At 49.9% G+C, this 22,683-nt stretch overlaps 2 protein-coding genes across 8 annotated transcripts in view; one reads left to right on the top strand and one right to left on the bottom strand.

The window, feature by feature from the left end:
* Window positions 1-9,873, bottom strand: part of Nacc1 (nucleus accumbens associated 1) — an 18,267-nt gene extending 8,394 nt beyond the window's left edge. Inside the window, exon 1 of one of the 2 annotated variants that reach the window (XM_038312233.2) lies at window positions 9,719-9,873. The gene's annotated coding sequence lies outside the window, so the exon portion shown is untranslated. Of the gene's footprint in view, window positions 1-9,435; window positions 9,612-9,718 lie in introns of those variants that run through there. The other variant, XM_038312234.2, reaches the window with a different exon arrangement.
* On the top strand, window positions 8,591-22,683 carry Trmt1 (tRNA methyltransferase 1). 6 transcript variants are annotated; one of them, XM_038312230.1, is made up of 19 exons: window positions 8,591-8,728; window positions 10,589-10,860; window positions 11,019-11,101; window positions 11,534-11,725; window positions 12,352-12,407; window positions 12,647-12,795; window positions 13,053-13,240; window positions 17,716-17,831; window positions 17,921-18,033; window positions 19,678-19,826; window positions 19,985-20,071; window positions 20,156-20,225; window positions 20,314-20,448; window positions 20,554-20,639; window positions 21,056-21,164; window positions 21,265-21,341; window positions 22,029-22,148; window positions 22,240-22,363; window positions 22,499-22,683. In XM_038312230.1, the coding sequence occupies exons 4-19, from the start codon at window positions 11,544-11,546 to the stop codon at window positions 22,658-22,660; spliced, it is 1,923 nt and encodes a 640-aa protein (XP_038168158.1). In that variant the 5' UTR covers window positions 8,591-8,728; window positions 10,589-10,860; window positions 11,019-11,101; window positions 11,534-11,543; the 3' UTR covers window positions 22,661-22,683. The 6 variants fall into 6 exon arrangements, with proteins under 6 accessions (XP_038168158.1, XP_038168160.1, XP_038168157.1 ...); XM_038312232.1 differs by lacking the exon at window positions 10,589-10,860 and having other exon boundaries at window positions 8,703-8,728; XM_038312229.1 differs by lacking the exons at window positions 8,591-8,728; window positions 10,589-10,860; window positions 11,019-11,101 and adding an exon at window positions 11,146-11,229.

Here is a 22,683-nt window from a genome sequence, read left to right as displayed (position 1 = left end):
ACAGTGGGGGCGGATCCACTGAGCCTAAAGACAGAGGCTAGCCTGGGCAATACAGACCCCATTTCAGTAGCTGTCACAGTTTAAAGGGGTGGTGCGTGGTAACCACAAGAGAACTGCTGGACGAAAACAACAAAGAGGGCTGGGACAGCGCACTGGCCTGAATGAGGCCAGCGTGCCACCCTGCCAAATCCCCACCCCAGACAAACAGAAAAGGAGACCGCAACTGTTTTCCTTTGCATAGAACTAGGAAGCTGTGCAAAGTATATTTTCTGATCTTAAATTTTATACCTTGTGGGCATACTGTTCATTTGGAAAAAAAAAGGCCTATTGCTTTTCATTTGTGGACAGGTTTCTGCTATGTAACCTATGCTAGCTTTGAGCGTGCACCAATTCTTTACCTTCAGCCTTCTCAGTGCTGGGGAGCCTCCACACCCAGCTCCAAGTCTCTCCTCCCTCTCTCCCTCTCCCTCTCTCTCCTTTTCTTTCTAGACAGATCTCATTACACAGCCACAGTCTAGTCTTAAATTCAGAGATCCACCTGCCTCTACTTCCTATGTGCTGGGATTAAGTTTACTTGGTTTTATCTAAATGGTTTTTTAAGAAAAAGACTCATAATAGAACACCCACATAGTTCCAGCACTCAAGAAGATAAGCTAAGGCAAAGTCCCACTATGTTGCTCTGGCTGGCCTGGAGCTCAATATGTAGACCAGACTGGACTTAAACTCAAAGAAATCTACCTGCCTCTTATTCCCACCAAATGCTGGGATTAAAGGCATGTAGCATCACTCTGGGCCTTTTAAGTTTAAAATTACATTTATTCATTTTGTGTTTTGCCTGCAAGTATATCTGTGCACTGCCTGTGTGCTTGGTGCCCTTAGAGGTCTGAAGAGGGAAATGCAGTTATGGATGGTTGTGAACCACCAAAGGGATACTCGAGTCCAACCTCAGTTCTCTGCAAGAGCTACAACTCTTAATTGCTGAATCATCCTTTACACACACACACACCACACCACAGCACATGCATGGTGATCAAAGACCACTCTGTAGAGTCAGTTCTCCTTCCACCTTTATGTGAGCCAGGGACTGAACTCAGGCTGCCAGGCTTGTACAACAAGTATTTTTTTTTTCTTTTTTCTTTTTTTGGTTTTTCGAGACAGGGTTTCCCTGTAGTTTCTAGACCCTGTCCTGGAACTAGCTCTTGTAGACCAGGCTGGCCTCGAACTCAGAGATCCGCCTGCCTCTGCCTCCCGAGTGCTGGGATTAAAGGCGTGCGCCACCACCGCCCGGCCACAACAAGTATTTTTATCTGTCTCACCGACACAACAAATCTGAAGATCTAGCAAATTGTCTTTGCTTCATGAAGGACCTACTGGGGCAGGAAGTTTATTCAAGCAGCTCACCACTGTGTCCCTTGACCCTAGGACTGGATCAGGTATGGTCGTATTTGCAAGTAGTTCCAGTTACTCAGGAGACTGAGGTAGAAGGACAGCCTGAACATAGGAGTTCAGGATCAGCTTGGGCCACAAAAACCAGACCTCTCAACTGTTTCTAACCCCAGTTCCTGGAAATCAGATGCCCTTTTCTGGTCTCCCTGGGCGTGGCATGCCCATGGTACACATACACGCAGGAAAAATACCCATACACAGAAAATATAAATACCCCCCAAAGTATTTTTAAAAAGACTTAATTCGTATTGCTTCAAATATAATCCCATGTCTAATAAAACAAGAATGGGAGCTCTGAAGTGTTGTCTTGGCCTCCTCTGACAGCTGACCTCAGGATAGCCACAAGTTAGGATCAAACTTGGGAACTGATGTCACTGAGTTTCAGATCGTGATACTGATGTTGACTCACTATCTGTGGGAAGGGGGCTGGCAGGGTGTTTCCTGGGAAGAGACCACTCGCTCTTGGGGAAGAGGGCCTTGGACAACAGACTTGAAGTCCACCAAAGTCACACAGGCACAGCAGTGGGTTCCACTCTTGCACCACACAAACAAACAAACAAAGCAGCTCAGGATGACGCCAGCAGTCCTAGTACTGTGTGGATGAGGTAGGCAACAGTGCTATAGTGCTGGCCTGAGCTCTAGAGACCCAGCCTTGAAACAACAAATCAAAACATAAAAAGGAAGAAAGAAAAAGAAAAACTAATTTGTATGTCAAAATCCATTTCTAATGCAACAGCTAAGCAGGACTTTGGCAGGCACAGTAGTACACATCTATTTTCTGGGCAGGAGGTGTTAAAAGATAAGTTTGAAGCTGGGGCTGAAGAGATGGTTCATGGTTAAGAGCACTATGGTTGCTTTTCAATAGGACCCTGGTTCAATTCCCAGCACCCACATAGCAGCTCATAACTGTATGGATCTCTAGTTCTAGGGAATCTGATGTCCTCTTTTGGATTCTGCATGCAGGCCAAAAGAGGTCCTGTTTCAAAAAAAAGGGGGGGAGGGCAGGCTTTTGGGAGGTAATTAGTTCATGACAGTTCCACATTCATGAGATACCCACCCATGGAAACATGTTCATCCCTCTCACTTCCACCTTCTACGGCCCTCAGCAAACAATGAAAACGAAGCTTGCAGTACCTTCATTTTGAACTTCCAGCTTCCAGGGTGTGAGCAATAAATTATGCTGGGCAGTTCAGTGGCAAAGTCTCTGGTTCCAACCTAAGCAGCACCAATAGGGATACATATAGTCCCCACTCAGACAGTATGAAGGGAAGTAAACATTGATAGTAAAGAGAAAAGTGGTCTACTTGTATGGATCTTATAGTTTGACCTTTTTGCTGTTATTTTTTGGGGCAGGATTTCAAGGCTGGACTCTATCTTGAATAGGTAGATAGAGGATGAAATTGAATTCCTGTCCTAGCTGTCCAAGTATGTGTATCACCACAATCAACTGGCATCTATTTCTGTGGTCTTCTGTTTTTGAGACAGGGTCTCACTATGTACATCAGGCTGGTCTTGAACACAAAGAGCTGCCTGCCTCTACCTCCCAAGTGCTAGGGCACCCCCCCCCACACACACACTGAATTCATTTTCTTTCCCTGAAAGGCTGTCATTAAACCTATGGCAGGAATAGGATGAACAGCAGCTCCCTTTCACAGTGCCCGATAAAAGCTCAGACAAGCCCATCTCATCTCCCAGGATATTTCCTGAGATGAGCCTTCCTAACATCCAGTTCAGAAGAACAAGCCAGAGAAGCAAAAACAGAGGCCTGGATCACAGAAAGAGCAGGGCTAAGTTTGTTCCTGAATCCTGTCCATAGAACTGACAATGCCGAGGCAGTCAGGAGACCTGAATGGGCCAAGCTTTACCACCCAGAAAAGGAGTCTGCTGATGACCTGGGGGTCCTTACCACAGGGTCTCCAAAGGTCAATGTGATCTGGTTTTCCTCCTGCCCATGTCCCCCCATCTTCTTCCTTCACCAGCATCTCCAGGAATGGGCATCTCTGTCTGTTACCCTTCCTCCTTGCTCTTAATGGCCCCTGTACTCTAGCTTCTGCCTGAGGCAGCTCCAGATCCTTCCAGAGCCCAGCAGCGGTTCTGCCTGTCTTTATGGAGTCCTGGCCTGGGTAATGCCACCAAGTCTGATCTCAAGCCTACCCTTCCAAGTCACCGTCCACTCTGAGTGACTTCAGACCCCAAAGACAGAACAGAGGACACAAAGATCAAGTGCAAAGTCCAACCCTGAGGTGACAAGTATAACTAATAACAGTAGTGGAGTTGAGGGAGGATGGTTCACTGTAGATGGGGCTTGCTGAGATACACTGGAGACCATGCAGGACCATGGTAGCAAAAAAAGGAACACGATAAACAAGACAACCCATCATCTCATGTTTGTATTGAGACATGGTACATGTAGGTAGTCTGGCCTGGCTCTGGACCCTGGCTGACAGCACCTACAGATCAGGTATAATGACTGGCTATCCCCATTTATCAAGTCAGAAAACTGAGACTTTAGTCCTAGCTACCTGGGAGGCTAAGGTAGGAGTTTAAGGCTATACAGCAAGACATAACAAAACAAACTGAACAGCAAAACAAAATCATGCCTGGAGAACTCACATCTCTTAAAGTATAGAAGCTCCAGTCCCTTATCTGATTGTCATAGTAGTACATAGAATGGAAACACATCCTCTTGTAGATTTTTTCCCCCGTTTTTGTTTGTTTTGGCGCTGGGGATAGAACCTAAGGACCTTTGCATACCAGGCTAGTGCTCTTCCACCCAGCCTGTCCCTAGTGCTTCTTCTAGACCTTACATTATCTCTAGATGGCTTCTAGTACCAAATCTAATAAAAATGCTACATGAGTGATGTTAAAAGTCAGTTAGTTGCAGGGCCAACAAGATTGCTCACTAGTTAAAACTTGCCTCCAGAATAGGGTCCTGAATCCCTAGGACCCACACGGTAGGAGGAGAGAACTGACTTCCCCAAGTTATCCTCTGATCTTCATGCCCTGCCAAATAAACAGACTAATATTTAATAATAAAAAAGTAAATACAGTCAGGCAGTGGTGGCACACACCTTTAATCCCAGCACTCAGGAGGCAGAGGCAGGCAGATCTCTGTGAGTTTGAGGCCATCCTGGTTTACAAGAGCTAGTTCCAGGACAGGCTCTAAAGCTACAGAGAAACCTTGTCTCAAAACAAACAAACAAATAAACAAGCAACAACAACAACAAAAACAACTCACAAACAGGGGCTGGAGAGATGGCTCAGTGATTAAGAGCACTGACTGCTCTTCCAGAGGTCCTGAGTTCAATTCCTAGATACCACGTGGTGGCTCACAACCACCTAATGAGATCTGGTGCCCTCTTCTGGCCTACAGGCAGGATACTGCATGCATGCATGCATGCATAAATAAATAATAAATAAATAAATCTAAAAAAAACCTCACAGACAAACAAATAAAACAAACAAACAAAAAAGTAAATACATAAAATCAAAGAATCTAGTTACATGCCCTGCTAATCACAGAATTTGGGAGACTGGACCGATAGCTAGATCCTGTCTCAAATGCTATTGTTTAAGGGGATAATGAGAAGAAACAAGTCTGTTCAGGGAAGGGGGTGCAGTTCAATGGTAGAATGCTTGCCCAGCTGGCACAGGCTCTGAATTCCATCCTTAAAATCACAAAAAGAAAGCAAATGAAGTGTGTAAATGTTCAATGTAAACACAACACTGTTTCTGAATAGTTTTCAATTTATAGTCAACTATGGAGATACAGAACCTGCAAACAGGCATTTCTGTATTCCACTAGGCTTAAATCTTTGACAATGCTTGCCACTGGTGATACAGAGTACTACTGGCCTGATATCAGTTTATAAAATGGATTAATACATGGGCTGGTGACATGGCTCAGTGGGTAAAGACACCTGCTGAGTTTGATCTCTAGAACCCAAAGGTGGAAAGAACCAACTCCCAAAAGATACTGTCTCACAAACAGATGTTTGAGAGAGGGAAGGGGGGGCAACGATAGAACAACCTCAGTTCTTAGCTGACATCAACACTACCTGCTATTATTGGTACTGTCTCTTTTGCACCTTCTTGTCTGTAAATTCTGTCGTTTTATGTCTTTCACTATCTCCTGGAACCTCTGCTGTTGCAGGGATTACCCATCAGGCAGGAGTCCCTAAGGGTTGGTTCCTCAACACTTTCAGAGCTTAGTTCATCACAAGACAACAGGAGTTCCTCCCCCCTCCCCACCACAAACCAGACACCAGGTATTAGTGGAGCACCAAATCAATGCTATTTACAACAGGTCATTCTTTTGTTGTTGACACACTCTCACTATGTTGCCCTGGCTGGCCTGGATTCACCTGCCTCTGCCACCTAGTACTGGGATTAGAGGTGTGTATTACCATGTCTGGCCACCAACTCAATTCTTGGTGGTGGGGAGCCATCCTACACAACTGTGTCTTGAGTTAATAAGCAATCCTGGCCTCCTAGAAACCGGGAGTGCCTTTACTCCCACCCATGACAACCTAAACAGGTCAGGCACGACTGTGTCCTTATTTATCAGCGAGGCAAACCGAGGCCTACAACCTCCAGGCAGGGTCTCTGGGCTGAGAAGAGGGGGCTAGAGGTGGCACCTGACTCTTCTATCATAATGTCCATTTCTCCTCCTCTTTTCTGTTCTCTTAGAAAACACCAGGTGCAGAAGTCCCACAGGCTCTAACTTTTGCACCTCTGCTGAGGCAGCACAGGAGAGCAGACAGGATGAAAAGCATCCTTGGGGCACACAGACTGTGACATGTTACTTCTGACCTGCTGCAGGTGCTGTTTCGCTGGCTCTGGCAATGAATCCCTGGGTCAGAGCTCACTCACCAGCCTTCTAATGGGCCCTGTACAGCCCAAGTACAGACTGTTTTCCAGAAAACCCAGTTCATGAACCTGAGGGAGGTGGTGGAGGACAGATTTTAAGACACTCTGAATGGCTGGGCTGTGGTGGCTCACGCCTTTAATCCCAACATTTGGGAGGCAGAGAGGGATCTCTATGAGTTCAAGGCCAGTCTGGTCTACACGGTGAATTCCAGGACAGCCAGAGCTACACAGAGAAGCCCTATTTTGAAAAAACCAAGGTGAGGGGGCACTCTGGATATAAGTCAAGGGATATGAACTTTGCCTGGGGGTGCTAGGGAGACCCATGAGATCCTCTGACCAGGTTCTTCTTTCCTGTGGCCAGGATCTCTGCCCCACACCAGGGGTCATCCCTCACTCTACCCTCACAAAGACAAAACATTTTGGTAACTCAGCAGGAGCCTGGCGCACACTCAATAAAAGCTTTGAATGTGTTGTCCTCATCCAGAATACCCGTCCTCAACAAAACTTCCATCTAATTCAATTCAGTTCATGGTTCATCTTTGACTATCCAATGGAAATATCTCTGCCCCCACACTACTGACCATCTCCTCACCTTCTTTAACAGAGCAGCTAGTTTTCTCTGTACTTTGGGGGACCATTTCCTTGGTCTAAGTATGGTCATCACAATCTGAACAGGATTTGCCAGAGCCAACTTCTACTGAATGTGTTACTCAGAGCAGCTCCTTCAGTCCCAGCAAGGGAATGGGCACAGAGCACTGAAATCAAGCTGTCCACTTCAGCCTGTCTACTTGTTGTGCTTGTCTCAGGTTCTTACTGAGAAGCAGGTATGACCAGTGCATCTTCTCTTCTAGCTTCAGGTGGAGGTGCCATCTGACCATTTCTGCTTCCATACTGCAGGGCCAACAAACTCCTACCAGTTCTGCATTCCAGCTGTGACTAGTTGACACCATCTGTCCTCAATACCCCACCCAGCTGAGGCCTGGGAACAGCCAGTCTATGCCCAAGCAGATTCTCTTGGTCCAACCAGGCAGGAAATAGTCCCTTGTCTTTCAACAGTCAAAGTGTAAGACTGCAGCAAGAACCGGTGGTCGGAACACAATTATAAAGGTTCTGAGGGATACTAGTCCAACTAACAGTGACAGCTGGTGGGGCAGGAGTTCTATTGGGGACAGGGCTTTAAGGAGAGCTGCAGCAGCAGCTGAGTGGAGAGAACAATGCCAGCCCCATCCGCTGCTGGTCCAGCCCCCAGCCCCAACAGAACCAACAGACTAGGGCAGGGGCAGCTGTTGGTGGTGCTGGTCTGGAAACGCCAAGGAGATAAGGGGACAGGGAGAAAAGTCATCACTAAACCCAGAACTTGCTGGTACCAGTCACCCAGAAGTTTGTGGTTCCTGCCTCTGGTGTCCAATCAGTCACCAGGACATCCTGTGTGTGGTGGCTCATGTCTATATAATCTCAGCATTGGGATGTTGAGGCACAAGTGCCATAGTTCAAGGCTAGCCTGATCACATAGTAAGTTCAAGGTCAGCCTGAGCTACAGTAACACTGAGACTGTTCCCCCAACCCAAGAGCAACCAAAACCAAAAAATACTAAAAGCCTAACACACACACACACACCTGCCCATAAATACACTGTTCACTTTGCAATTAGTCCAGAGCTGGAGCAGTCTGATAAGAAACCAAAGCGGAAAGAACACAGTCTAGGCAAGCAAAACAAAATCCCACTCCTGAATCACTAAGCCCCACTTTATAACCACCTCCAATAGCGGTGCCCCTGGTTCTCAGATGCTGAATGGAAGAGAAAGAGGAGAAGGCCTCAGTTGACAGGCCCCTTGAACTCCAGGGAAACACGATCCATCTGCAAGGGGATTGATTAAGTCACTCCAGGGAGCCCAGAAAAGGCCAGGTCCAAGATGAGTCCATCAACAAGGAATCGGAACAGCAGGAATTTCTCTGCTGCTGCCCCAGGAGGGCCAACTCGATTTACTAGGCATAGGCCACAGTCTAGTCATATGACCAGGGACAAGCCCCGCCCCGAACCTCAGCTTCTTTCTCTGCGAAGAGAAAGCCTAAGACCCAGCGGTGGTGAGCAATCAATGAGCTTATTCGCTGGCCTGCTTAGCAACTACCTGGCCTAGAAGGAGCACCACGGAGGGAGGATGGGTCCTGAGATCTGGAGCCCCCAAGGCAAAAGTCAGCATGTGTAAGTGCCTGTTTGGTCTCCAAGATACAACAGAGCTTCGGGCACTCATCATTCCAGTATTTTACCTCCGAGGGGACATAGAATTAAGGCCCAAGCAGCAGGTTGGGCCTGGAAAGCTAGGGAGCAGAGACAGGATTGTGAGGTCTCGTCTCCTAGACTTGAGCCCCCAGGTTCCGGCGCCAGAAGGAGGAGAACGAATACAGGACTCAGGTAAAGACTGCTGGGCTGGCTGCCTCCTTACAAGGTGGGTGGGGTGGGGGTGAGGGGTGAACAGTGGCCATCCAGATGCTGGAGCTAGGTATCCGGAACAGCCCACGCAAACTCCCACCCACCCGCTGGCCGGTCCCTGCTAGCAGTTGGCCGAGGCTCCAGAGAAGAGGCGTGGGAAAGAGGAAACCCCCTGGTTCTGACCCTGAGCAAACACTTGGGCGGGGGGGAGGGGGGGGAGGAAGGGGGCGCAGATCCCTTAGGTCACACTAGTTTTCCCTCACCTGCCCCCACTTCCCACCGGCCCAGCCCACGGGTCCTGCGCCTCTTCCAAACTCCCTACACTCTGTCGTAGTCCCCAGCCTTACCTGGCGCCCCCGGATGTCGCTTACCCCCACATCTCGGAGCCCTGACCTCGCGTGACCCCCTGCTAACATCCCGGGGCGCTCCAGTCCGCCCCCACTCGAGCAGGCTCCGCCCACACCCACCAAGTCCGACTTCCCGGGCTTTTCCTTGCGGCCCCTCCAGGCCTGTAACCTGACCCGCCCACCCCCTCCCCTGTGCTCCCTACCTGTAGGCTCCGGCTCTCCCGGTCCCCTCCAGGCCCTTTCCCTCGGGCCGCGCAGCCTTCCCCCCTCCCCCCCACCGCCCTGGCCAGCCTGAGGCCTCCCCTCCCCCTCCGGCCTCGCCCGCCGCCTCCTCACGATTACCCCCACCGGCCCGGCGACTTCCAGGAGCCCGCGACCGGCGCCTCCCTCCGGCCGCCCTTAAGCCCCGCGGGCCTGGCTCGAGGCTGGACGCCGTAGGCCGCCAGCTGAGGCCCGGCCACCTCAACCTCACCCTCCCGCCGCTGTCAGCATCGCGGATTCGGGTTCTCGCTCCCAGCCGGGCGCCCCGGGGCCTCCCCTCTCGGCCCTCGGCCGGAACCTCGGATGTCCTCGGGCCGCCCCGGCGGGAGGAGGCCGGAATTGGGCCTGGGGCGGGCCATCTCACCTGCGCTGTGGCCGCGCTCCGGGGCCTCCCGGCGGGCTCCGCAGCGGCAGCTGGGGCCGGGCCTGGGCCCGGGGCGCGCCCCCCTGCGCCTCGGCCTCGGCCTCCGCCTCTGCGGCCTCCGCGGCCTCCGCCTCAGCAGCAGTGGTAGCCGCGGCGGCCATTCATTGTGGGCCAGGCCGCCCCAGCCGAGCGCCGAGGAAGCGCACGGCGCAGCCGGCAGGGAGGAAACGGCCTCGGCCCCGCCCCTTAGGCAAGCTTAGCTGCGCTCCGAGCGCTTTAGTTCTCGCCGGCTTTTTCCAGGCTCTCTCTTCTGTGGACTCCTAGTTAGTGGGCTATCACGGGACGGTTTGCTCTGTTTGCTGTAAAATGAAAACAGTGACTAACGACTGTTGTTCCAGACACAGTTTTAAGCTCTTTATGGAAATGAGCTTTCATGAAACGGAGGAAACTCGCTCGAGATCACACAGAGGGAAGTGACCGAATGCCACAACTTTTAAACGGAGGCCCAAGAGGTCAATAAACCTAAGATTTAGGGTCCTTAAGCGATGCTAAGTTCTGTTAGCATTTTTGCACTAACTTGGATAGTTATGTTTTATAACGTTAAAGCAGTCTGGCAACTTTTCAGATGGAGAAAGCACTGGACTGGAGAGAATACTCGGCTAGTGAGAGTGTGTACTGCTCTTGCAGTACAGAGTTAAGTTCCCAGCACCCATTAGGTGGCTCACACTGTTGCCGTTAACTACAGTTCTAGAGGTGCCATGACCTCTGTTCTTTGGGGACCTGCACACAAGCGCACATACACAGGCGTAAAAATAAAATAAAGCTAAAACAAGTACTGCCAGACCTGGTAATTAATGTCTATAATTTCAGCATCTGGGAGACTGAGGCAGGAAACTCCCAACGAGTTCAATGCCGCCCTGAGCTACATAGTGAGTTCCAGAACAGCCTGGACTGAGAGTACCATCTACGCTCCATTGAGAGAGAACTTGCAAGGCGAGCTAAGACAACTCATACCACGGATGGCCACACTTTCCTGACTTCATACTCAGGGCTTATTGTCTACGTGGCTCCTCCGCACACTTCCCAGACATTCGATTATTTAATCTTTGCCCTATTTTGGAAGCTAAGATTCTTATTTACAGGTAAGGGAAAGGAGAGACTTACATTTTAAGTAACTTGCCTAAGAGTGTGTGGTGGAACTGAGATTTAAAGCCAGCTAATCCTATTCCAGAGCCCGAGTTAACCTGCAAGTTGTACACAGGAGACAACTTAATTAAACGGCAATGAAATTCCCTTGTAGAAGAATTGTATTATTGAAAATCACCCAAGTAGCCTAGTCCGCTCATTCCTTTCCTGGAAGAATTTTGGTCCTGGTCGCCCACCGTAAGTAGTGTAGCTAATTGGCCAGTTATTGTCATGTGATCGGCCCGCCCTCTTTGCCAACATGGCCGCTCCCGGGTTCTAATGAGGGAAGCGTGCACCGCGACTTGTTGGGTCTTGTGAGCGGAGAGGTGAAGCGGCCCGGGTGTGTGTGTTTGGGTGGATGGGTGGGTGGGGATGGGTCTGCGTCGTTGGCCTCAGGCTCTTCTGGGTCCAGTACCTTTGGAAACGCAGGCCTTATCGAGGCCACTGGGTTTTAGGTCCCACTTTATAGATGTGTAGGCCACCTCCGCCCCGAAATGCAGCACTCTGACCCTACTGTGCCCTTTCCCTTCCCTCGGAAACGGCAGGAGGGTTGAGGCGCCCGTGGATGTCCCACGCAAGGGCGATCCTGTGGTTAAGCCGCCCTCTCCGTCCGGCCCGCATCCTCTGTAGAGCTCAGTTCATGGAACAGAAGGCCCAGGGGCCACCCTCTCCGCCAGCGATGGAGAACGGCACACAGCCCTGCGAAGAGCGCCCACTCGCGGCCCCGGAGGCGACTATCACCGAGGGCGCCGCCAAGATCGTCTTCCCCAACGCCAACGAGGTTTTCTACAACCCAGTGCAGGAGTTCAACCGGGATCTGACGTGAGCAAGAGTCAGGGGTCAGCTTGGCCAAGGGGAATGGGGGTCAGTGAGGTAGAAATTATTCTGGAGTATCACTGCGGGACGCAAGCTACTCGAAGGCCAATATTCGGGAGGGAAGAGTTGGTAGGAAGGAGTAAGTCAATTTTAATCGAAGGCCAGCATCTTGAAAGATGAGGCTCGCACCGGGGGTTTTATTGCAAGGGCCAGGGCTATGTATGCCTTTTAGTGTTCTCTGGTGTTCAAGGCGTGTGACTCCCCCTTTTCCTTTTCTCGACTCTCCAGAGCTGGTTCCTGTAGTTGTATTCACACAGACTTGTAACTCTCCTGCAAGTCAAATTTCACATCAGTTTATATGCTTTGAATTGGGGGCTGAGGCCAACCTTGAAAAGGTCACTATCAGGTTTTCTGGATTTAACGACCTAAAGCTACAACAGTTAACAAACATCTTAGCCCTTGAGGGGGGATTCCTCTCTAGAGTTTGGTGCAACAGGGAGGACATTTTGCATTAGGGAGGAACAACAACCTTCCAAGAACTTAAAAGGGAGGATTTCAGACCTGGGCCACAGCTAACGCGCTGGCATACAGGGGTTTGCAAGCTGACCCTCCCCTGCCATCCACTCTTCCAGATGTGCTGTGATCACTGAGTTTGCTCGAATTCATCTTGGGGCCAAGGGAATCCAGAGTAAGTGGAGGTTCGGGCCTGGGGGTGGGGTCGTGTCACATAAAGTTCACTTCCCACTTTATCCGCTCTCTTTGGGCTCCTGAAGGCTCTGGGTTCTCTACTCCTCCTGCCTTTCTCCTGCGGCTTGGGGAAAGACTTTTCTGGCATGTCATCAGGATTTTGATGATTTGAAAGTTATGGTGAAATTTCTTAAGAGGAACGTTGATGATAGCGTCTGATTTTTGCCTGGGGGACTGCAGTCAAGGTGCCAGGAGAGAAGGACTTGCAGAAAGTGTCTGTGAACTTGAACTTGACTGAGCAAGAGGAGGAAAAGGCTGAACAGGAAGAGAAGGAAACCCTGGCCTCAGGAGAGCAACCTCGGACAGCTGCCGTTGGTGAGACCTGTGAGGTAGGACCTGAGTAAGCCGGGTAGCTTGGGGGTCTGGGTGACAGGAAAGAGCCACGGAGCTATAGAGGGTGGTTGTGGGAGATCCACGGGAGCCCAGAAGAAAGATGGAGACCTGAGCGTCAGCCAGGGAAAGTACATGCCAAGAAAGCCTTAAGACCTGAGTTTGATCCCCAGAATCCATGCTGGAAGGAGAGAACTGACTCAGTAGTAAGTGAAAACTAAAGAAGAAGTAAGGCGTCTTTGCTCACTTCTAACAGGAAGGTCTACGAGTGCTGGAAGGCCTGGCAGCTTCCGGTCTGCGCTCCATCCGATTTGCCCTAGAGGTTCCTGGCCTCCGGTCTGTCGTTGCCAACGACGCCTCTGCCCGGGCTGTAGAGCTCATGGGCCGAAACGTGCACCTCAACGGTGTGGCACATCTTGTCCAGCCCAACCAGGCAGACGCCCGGTAGGTTGACTGGCTGCTGTTGTCATTGTGGGGTGGTACTGGAAATGGAACCCAGGACTCCATGCATGCTAAACAATAGCTTCCAGTAGGTTCTAGTCAGGCCTGCCTCGAGCCTGCAACTTAACACCTGGAATGAGGTGAACTGGGGACAACCCTAGTCCTGTTTGACCTTGGGTGGGTTAGCCTCTTCGAACTCTAATTCCCTCATTTCTAAAAGAATAGTAATTTTACAGGAGTTATACAATGCTATTTTTATAATTTTTATTTTATTTTCTCTGTGTTTGAGAAAGCACCAGTAGGTCCTCAGACTTGTGTTGGAAGTGCTCATACCCACCCAGCCATCTGGAGAGTCGTCTTCTGAGCCTGTCATGTGCTGAAATATGTAGTCCAGAACTAGCTTTGTAACTGAAGATGACCTTGGATTTCTTATAATTTAAAAAAACATGTACTCATTTTATGTGCATGAGTGTTTAGCCTACACATGTGTGCCTGGTGCTCTAAGGTCAGAAGACGATATCAGATGCCCTGGCTAGGGAATTAAGTTGTGAGCCATTGGGTGCTGGGAAATGCGCTCAGGTACTCCGCAAGATCAACAGGTGCTCTCAACCAGGAAGCCAACTCTCAGGCCATGTTTATTTTATATTTATTTTATTTTGTTTGTTTGTTTTTCAAGACAGGGTTTCTCTATGTAGCTTTGGTGCCTGTCCTGGAACTCACACTGTAAACCAGGCTGGCCTCAAACTCACAGAGATCCTCCCGATTCTGCCTCTCCAGTGCTGGGACTAAAGGCATGCACCACCATCTGGCTATTTTGTTTTGTTTTTAATTTTTAAATTACCTTTATTTGTTTGGTTTGTTTGGTTGGTTTGTGTGTGTATGTGTGTGTACACGCAATTTACAGCAGTCATATCTGTCTTTCCACATGTGGGTCTGGGGATAAAAGTCTTGTCTTAGGTGGCTCTGACCTTATGTAGCCCTGACTGGCCTGAAACTCTGAGATCTGCCTCCCAAGTGCTGGGATTGCTACCACCACACCTAGCTCTGACGGTGAATTTCTGATACTTGAGTCTTTCTTTACTGAGTGCTAGGATTACAGGCGCACAGTACCACACCTGGTTTATTCAGTAACGGGGATCAGATGGAGCCTTGAGCCAGGTAAGCACTCTGCCAATGGAACTACATCCCCGGCACACAAAGCCTCTCTCGGTGAGATGCTGTCTTGTGTAGCTCGTGCTGGTCTCTCAATAACTGTGTAGTTGTGACCATGAACTATCGATCTCCTGCCTCCACCTTTGTGCTAGGATGACAACAGGCTTGATTGCAAGATTCTTGTTTTTTGTTTTTTGTTTTTTGTTTTTTTAAATGGTCTCACTTTGTAGTCCTTTATAGCCTGGAAGTCATAGAAATCCAGTTGCTTCTGTCTTCCCAGTGCTGGGCTTAAAGGTATGAGTTCCCACACAGGCTCATAGTAGGATTCTTAAATAATAGAAGTGTATTGCCCAGACTCTGTACAAGGGTGCTGTTTAATGATGAAAACTGAGACTGTCTACAGGGACTTTGTTTTGACACATGGTCCCACCAATTTGAACTCATGGTTTTCTTTAGTTTTCCAAGTAGTTGAGATTATAAATTTATACCAGAAATTACTTTCTTTTCTGACATCTTAAGCCTGTATTACACTGCCAGTCTCTCTTGCCTCAACTCTTTCTGGAGCCTGCTTCCACTCTGTCGCCAAATGCCTGCCCTTTGTCTTGTTTTTAAATTTTAAATATTTTATGTGTCTGATTATTTCACCTGTATGTATGCATGTACACCAGATGAATGTCTGTGAAGGGCTTTGGATCTCCTGGAACTGGAGTCAATGGGTGGTTGGCAGGCACCTTGTGGGTTCTGGGCACTGAATGTGGGCCCTCTGCACAAGGAGCGAATGTCCTTGCCACCAAACTGACAACTTGACTCCTTAGGGCACACATGGTAGAAAGAGAACCAACTTGAGCTGTGGCAAGTAAATGCATGTGCCAGGCAGTGGTGGCGCATGCCTTTAATCCCAGCACTCAGGAGGCAGAAGCAGGCGGAACTCTATGAGTTCAAAGCCAGGGTGGTCTACAAGAGCTAGTTCCAGGACACACTCCAAAGCTACAGTGCCGTTTCTCCGGCTATGTAGACCAGGATTGCCTGACAGATTTGCCTGCCTCTCAAGGACTGAGATTAAAGGTGCACACCCGGCTTTTTAAAAACTTGTTGTGACTATAATGCTGTTTGTTTGAACAATCATATGATTTGAGATTTGAGTGCCTTGTTTTAAAAGTCAGTCAGTCTCTTACATGTATGTGTTTATTTATTTATTTTTTATTTATTTTTTGAGGCAGGGTTTCTCTGTAGCTTTGGAGTGTGTCCTGGAACTAGCTCTTGTAGACCACCCTGGCTTTGAACTCATAGAGTTCCGCTTGCTTCTGCCTCCTGAGTGCTGGGATTAAAGGCATGCGTCACCACTGCCTGGCATATGCATTTACTTACCACAGCTCAAGTTGGTTCTCTTTCTACCATGTGTGCCCTAGGGAGTCAAGTTGTCAGTTTGGTGGCAAGAGCCTTCACCTGCTAAGTCATCTCTCTATACCCCATCAATTCATTTTTAAAAAATTTTTATTTATATGTGTGTGTCTTTGTAAATGTATGCACCTTTGTGCAGGTACCCACAGAGGCCAGAAGAGGGTGTCTTATCTCTTGGAACAAGTTAGGCAGGTATAAGCCACCCAGTTTGTATACTGTGGACTAAACTTGTGTTCTCTGGAAAAGCAGGAAGTACTCTTCTGAGCCAGCTCCCCATCCCTGCCCCCCCCCTCTTTTTAGGCAGGGCCTTAACTGTGAAGCAGAGGAAGTCTCAAGCTCATGACAGTCCCTAACCTCAGCTTTACAGCTGCAGGGATTCCAGCTGTGTGGTATGGGGCTTGCCAGCACGTTAGTCTTGGGTTCAGTTGGGGAACTGGTGTCTGTAGATTGCCCTAACAGTGCAGGTGTGTTATCGCCCTGCTGGGCTTGGTAATTATTTTTGTCATGAGAACATTGTACTAAGATAAATGAGGATTGTTATATCAATGGGTAGGACTAGAGAGAGTGCTCATTGCCTGCTTACCCAGAGGACCTGAGTTCTCTTCCCAGCAACATTAAGGCAGCCCTAGAGATCTAACTCCCTTCTGTGTCCTCCGAAGGCACCAGATATGTACATGATGCACAGGCATCGTGCAGATAAAACACTGTGTATACTAAACAAATCATTTTTTTTTTTAAGTGTCACCAGTTAAGAGACGCGAACTGCTGTTGATTGAGCTGGCCGTCAGCTCAGGGTTTTTCCAGCTCCCTGGAGTCTACAGGCAAATGTGTCATCGAAACTGGTTCTACTCAGTAGCATTTTTGCTGCTGTTGGTTTGCACTGGGCATGATCTCAGTTTCCTGGGCTGGCCTTGAACTTAGAATTTTCTTGCCTCAGCCTCACAGTAAGCTAGGTCTGCACTACCAGGCCTGGCACAGACCCATTTTCTTGTTTCCCTTGTTTGTTTGTTTATCTTTTACTTAGTGTGTGTGTGGTTGTGTGTGTATTACAGCAGGCATGTAGTGGTCGGAGCGCCACTGTGGGAGTCAGTTCCCTGCCACAGTTTGTCCAACTGCTGATAGATGTGTGTGTCCACTGAGCCAGCTATGTTTTTGATTTTGTGTGTGTGTGTTTGAGAGAGAGAGAGAGAGAGAGAGAGAGAGAGAGAGAGAGAGAGAGAGAGAGAGAGAGAGAGAGAGAGAGAGAGACAGACAGACAGACAGAGAGACAGGGATTTGTGAGCGTAGGTACTGAAGAGGTCGGAACAGGGCGTCCAGGGTAGTCGTGCTGAGTCATCTCTGCATGGTGCTGAGAATGAACTTAAGTCTTCTGTAACAGCAGCTTTCTGTCTTAGTCACTGAGCCACATCACCAACCCCTACAGTGCAGTGTCTTTATAGCTACAAGAGCCTAGGGACGGCCCTTCATGTTGGCTGTTATTCGTTAGGGTTATAGGTGGGGAGATTGAGACCTATGTAAAACAGAAAAATCTTTTAGTTAACAAATGGCAGAAGGAAGCCAGACATAGTGGTGAACGCCTTTAATCCCAGCACTTGGGAGGCAGTGGCCAGGCCATCTCTGTGTGTTCAAGGCCAGCCTGGTCTACAGAGTGAGTTCATGGACAGCCAGACCTACATAGTGAGACGTCTCAAATAAAACAGAATTGAACAAACAAACAAACTGCAAATAACTAAAGGGGTTGGAGTTTAGCTCAGCGTTAGAACACTTGACTAACATGCATGAAACTCTGGGTTCCATCCCTATGGCTAAAAAAGATAAAGAAAACCCTAAGCTGGCCTCAAATTCAAGGCCAAAATCAATTTGCCATAGGGGACAGGGCAGGGGCTTGGTTTAAGAGGCTGAGAGCCTGGACCCCTCCCATTTAGGATGCTGATGTACCAACACCAAAAGGCATCTGAGTGTTTTGATGTCATTGATCTGGACCCTTATGGCAGTCCTGCCCCTTTCCTGGATGCAGCAGTGCAAGCCGTGAATGATGGAGGTGAGGCTGGCCCATAGCATCTAGAATGCCTAAGCAGGTGTAGGGTCAGGGTGTTTGGAGAGTCATCACTGCCCTGCCCCTCTCCACAGGTCTTCTGTGTGTCACTTGCACGGACATGGCAGTATTGGCGGGGAACAGCGGAGAGACGTGCTATAGCAAGTATGGAGCCATGGCCATCAAGAGCCGGGCCTGCCATGAAATGGTGAGAGTCCCCCCACTCCAAACTCCCTGTATTGATGACCTCCTCAGTGCCCTCGGATGGCCAGGACTGGTCCAGCCCAAGCTGTGACATGACTGGCAAGCAGATCCTTAACATCCTTTGTCAATGGGCAGGAGTGGTTAGACAGTCATTTTTTTCTCCTAGCATTCTATAGTGTAACCTTAAATATTTTCTTGTTAGGTGTGGTGGTGTATGCCAGCATTTGGTGGGCCAAGGCAGGTGGATCCCTTGTGATACCAGCCTGGTTTAAATAGAGAGTTCCAGGACAGCCAAGGCTATATGTGTGTGTGTATAATTACACAACACACATAATTTTTGTGTGGAGGGGGCGTGTGTGCCATGGTAAACACGGAAGTCAGGACAGCTTCCTAGAGTCCATTCTTTGCTTCCATCATCCCAGTGTCAGCGTGTCAGTCTTCATGGCAGGTGCCTTTACTCACTGAGCCATTGTGCCTTCCCCAAATGCGGATACTAAGTATCACAAGCAGGGATCCTTCTGCAGCTATGTCTAAGGTGCTGGATTATAGGTGTAGCACTCAGAGTGAAACTGGGTTTTCTTTTTTTTTTTTTTTTTTAAGATTTATTTATTTTATGTGTATAAGTGCTCTATCTGCATAGGCAACTTTATGCCAGAAGAGGGCATCAGAACCCACTATAGATGGTTGTGAGCCACCATGTGGTTGCTGGGGATTGAACTCAAGACCTCTGGAAGAGCAGCCCGTGCCCTTAACCAGTGAGCCATCTCTCCAGCCCCAAAACTGGGTTTTCATGTTCTGCCTGGGAATGGACTTGTGCATGCAAGGTGCTCTGCCCCCGAGCCACACCTAGCACAAGAAGTCACGGTGCTGAGGGTTTGAGATAGGCTCTGTGTAGCCTAAGCTGGTCTTGAACTTGCTATGTAGCTGAAGCTAATCTTAAACTCCAGACCCTCCCATCCACCTCCCAAATGTTGGGACAAAAAAATATCCTAAGAAAACATTTTCTCTGCGTTCTAATCCTGGCTTAGTTGGTGACTCTGACTTCGCCTTTCTGGGCCTTACTTTTGCATCTACAGAGCAGGTGTGGTCATGGTACCCATCCTGTGTGGTTGCTATGGTGAGGAAAAGCGGTGGGGGAGGCAAAGATTCCGTAAGGTCTCTTGCTGTCTCTTGTGAGCTGCACAACGCCACCACCTTTTTCTTTTATTTTTTTTTTAATTTTTTAATAATTTATTTAACTTTATGTTCATTGGTGTGAAGGTGTCAGATATCATGGAACTGCATTTTCAGACAATTGTGAGCTGCCATGTGGGTGCTGGGGATTGAACCCGGGTCCTCTGGAAGAGAAGTCAGTGCTCTTAACCGCTGAGCCATCTCTCCAGCCCCGCCACCACCTTTTTCATGTCAAGAGGCGGGAAGCTGCCCCTGATAACACTCCCGTTGTCTATAGTGAAGACATACTCTCAGCTTGGGTGGGTTAAATCACAGGCGCAGGCTGCAGCCATGTAGTACCTGCTACCAGCCACGGAAATGGAGGAACAGAAAACACTGTTTGCCAGTGTCCCACAGCCAGGAAATGTGGGCTCTAAACCCAAACTTCATTTCCAAGCTTGTTCTTCCCAGTGCTAATGCTCACCCCTGCCACCAGGCCCTGAGAATTGTGCTGCATAGCCTGGACCTGCATGCCAACTGCTACCAGCGCTTCGTGGTGCCACTGCTCAGCATCAGCGCTGATTTCTATGTCCGGGTTTTTGTGCGCGTTTTCACAGGCCAGGCCAAGGTTAAGGCCTCAGCCAGGTAAGCCCGGCAGAGCGAACCTGATGAATTGAGGGAGGAGCCGAGTCTTGCCCTAGGGGACCTTCTTGGTATCTGAAAAGGGACTGAGCTGGTCTGAGGGAAAAATTGAGGTGTAGTGACCACATCAGAAACTCATGGCTTCTCCTGGGCTTCTCCAGCAAGCAGGCCCTGGTGTTCCAGTGTGTGGGTTGTGGAGCCTTCTACCTGCAGCGTCTTGGCAAAGCATCAGGAGACCCTGGTGGCAGGTGAACAAGGGTAATTTGGATTGGAAGGATGCCCAAGGTCTCCACTCTTCCAGCAGCGTCTACTCAAACTGCCTCTCTTTACAGGGTCAAGTTCTCTGCAGCCTGTGGTCCTCCAGTGACCCCTGAGTGTGAACACTGTGGACAGCGTCACCAGGTGGGCCCAGGTCAGAGAGGCAGTGGACTAGGGTCCTAGCGCTCTCGCATTCATGCCCCTTGCTCATCCGTATGACATGTTTTCACAGCTTGGAGGCCCCTTGTGGGCAGATCCCATCCATGACCTGGACTTTGTTGGCCGAGTTCTTAAAGCAGTGACCGCTAATCCTGGCCGCTTCCACACCTCCAAGCGGATCCAAGGTGTCCTGAGTGTTGTTACTGAGGTATGAGCTAGATGGATATAGGGAAGGGACCCCTACACAGGGAGGGTACCCTCCTGTGCCCGTCTTCCTTCCAGCAGCCCATGCTGCTCCATCCTTACCTCTCAGGAACTTCCCGACGTCCCTCTCTACTACACACTGGACCATCTGAGCAGCACCATCCACTGTAACACACCCAGCCTCCTGCAGCTTCGGTGAGGGCCTTTGGGGGCAGCTTGGACCATCAGAGTCTAGTGTGTGCCTGGGGCAGAGCTGAGAGGCCATGAGCCCTCCAGCAGGTGCTTTGTTCTTTAATTTTTATGTATGTGTGTTTTGCCTGCACGTGTACAAATACGCCATGTGCATGACTAAGGACGCCAGAAGAAGGTGTCAGATTCCCCAGGTTCAGAGTTACAGGGAATTGTACACTGTGATGTGGACACTGGGATCCAAACCCAGAGTCCTCTGCAAGAGCAGCAAGTGCTCTTAACCACTGAGTCATCTCTCCAGCCCCCGGAAGGTGTTTTTGATGTCACAGTTAGTGACATGTCTTTGCTGTGGAAGAAACAAGCATGCCATTCCACATGGCCTGCTTTAGGGTCTAACCTCTGCTTGTGGTCTCTGCACCCAGGTCAGCCCTCCTCCACGCTGGCTTCCGAGTCTCTCTCTCCCACGCTTGTAAGAATGCAGTGAAGACAGATGCTCCCCCACAAGCTCTCTGGGACATCATGCGTTGCTGGGTGAGGGCAGGTGATCCCATGATTCAAGGCAGGAAGACAAGGAAGGGAGGGTGACTTGGGTGCACCTCAGGCCTAGCATCTCTTCCACCTCTGTCCCCAGGAGAAGGAGTGTCCAGTAAAACGGGAGCGGCTGTCAGAAAGCAGCCCAGCCTTCCGAATTCTGGCTGTGGAGCCCAGGTACGGACAGACATGGAGGAGGGGGCAGGCTACCCCCCAGGTATAGCAGGTGCATGTGCGCAGAAGACAGACACTTCACGGGGAATCCAGAGCCACTGTCCCACCTTCTGCCCTCACTCTGTGCCCTTCCCACTCTTCTCTGCACCGTCTGTTCTTCAGCCTTATGTATCTGTGAGTGTCTGGGTCAGAGGAACCTTCCATGGCTCTCTCTTCATAGTAGCCTGAACCCAGCACAAAGTCTGTCCCGCCTGGGGTTCTTTGTCTGGGCCCTTCTCTCTCACTTCAGAGAAGCCTTCTGGACTGTACCACCCTATCAAGCATTGTATCCTGACTTAGGTCTTCTACCAAAACAGTTACAGAGTAGCATGTCCTGACACACGATTATTATTTCTTTGTGGTGCTGGGGATGGAACCTAGAGCCTTGTGCATGCTGGGCAAGTCTCTACCTGGGTTCACACCTCTGGCCCTAGTTACTTCTGATTTATCTTGTCTTGTCGATTGTCTGTCTCTGATGCTGCAAAGCCAAGCTCCACTGGGGCAGATCGGGCCACTTTGTTAGAAATTCCCTAGGAAACCCAGGTGCTGTTAGACAATGGGAGAACTCTGAGCCTGGCAGCCCTGTGGTGCTGCCTCAGGGTGGGCAGGCTCTGCGTGGCTGCTGCCTCCAGCCCCCACCCATTCGTCCAGGCTAAAGGCCAACTTCAACATCCGGGAAGATGCCAACCCCAGCTCCCGCCAGCAAGGACTCAAGCGCTTCCAGGCCAATCCAGAAGCCAACTGGGGCCCCCGGCCCCGTGCCCGGCCAGGGTAAGTATAATGTTGCAGAAGTGGGGCTTGGCTAGGGTGGGTTGAGCAAAGGAAAGATAGGGTACCAGCCTCTGTCTCTGAATGGGGGCAGGGCAGCAAGTAAAGATCCGGAGGAGAAACGGAGGCTGCTACAAAATAAGCGGAAGGAGCCAGCCGAGGACCCAGCCCAGAGGGCAGCCCGCCTCAAGACGTTTCCTTGCAAACGATTCAAGGAGGTGATTCTCTTCCACCTTCCCTGCCACAAAGCCCGGGGGCAGGCTGACTGGCACAGCTGCAGCTGGGAGCTGAGGAAAGAATCCCAGCCCTGTGCTCACAGCCTGGAGCTCCACACTCTCGATTTTCCCCACCAGGGTACCTGTCAGCGAGGGGACCAGTGCTGTTACTCACACAGCCCTACAGCACCTGTGGGCTCTGCTGATACTCTCCTCACAGACTGTCCAGAGTCCACCACCAATATCTCCCCTGGACCAGAGGCTGCTGCTGGGGGCACTGGTGGGCCAGGTGTGGACTGAGACAATAAAGAGATGTCACTTTC

Source organism: Arvicola amphibius, chromosome 15 (assembly GCF_903992535.2).
Source record: "Arvicola amphibius chromosome 15, mArvAmp1.2, whole genome shotgun sequence".
NCBI classification, from domain to species: domain Eukaryota; kingdom Metazoa; phylum Chordata; class Mammalia; order Rodentia; family Cricetidae; genus Arvicola; species Arvicola amphibius.
The sequence above is the reverse complement of the archived record's forward strand: the minus strand, read 5'-3'. Positions and strand labels throughout refer to the sequence as shown.

What these genes read in the sequence shown, in the direction of transcription:
- Trmt1 (XM_038312227.1), top strand. Translation starts at nt 11,469, where the DNA reads ATGTCCCACGCAAGGGCGATCCTGTGGTTAAGCCGCCCTCTCCGTCCG. An exon ending in TCAGGAGACCCTGGTGGCAG is followed by an intron (nt 20,072 to 20,155) that starts GTGAACAAGGGT and finishes CTCTCTTTACAG; the next exon opens with GGTCAAGTTCTCTGCAGCCT. An exon ending in CTTGCAAACGATTCAAGGAG is followed by an intron (nt 22,364 to 22,498) that starts GTGATTCTCTTC and finishes TTTCCCCACCAG; the next exon opens with GGTACCTGTCAGCGAGGGGA.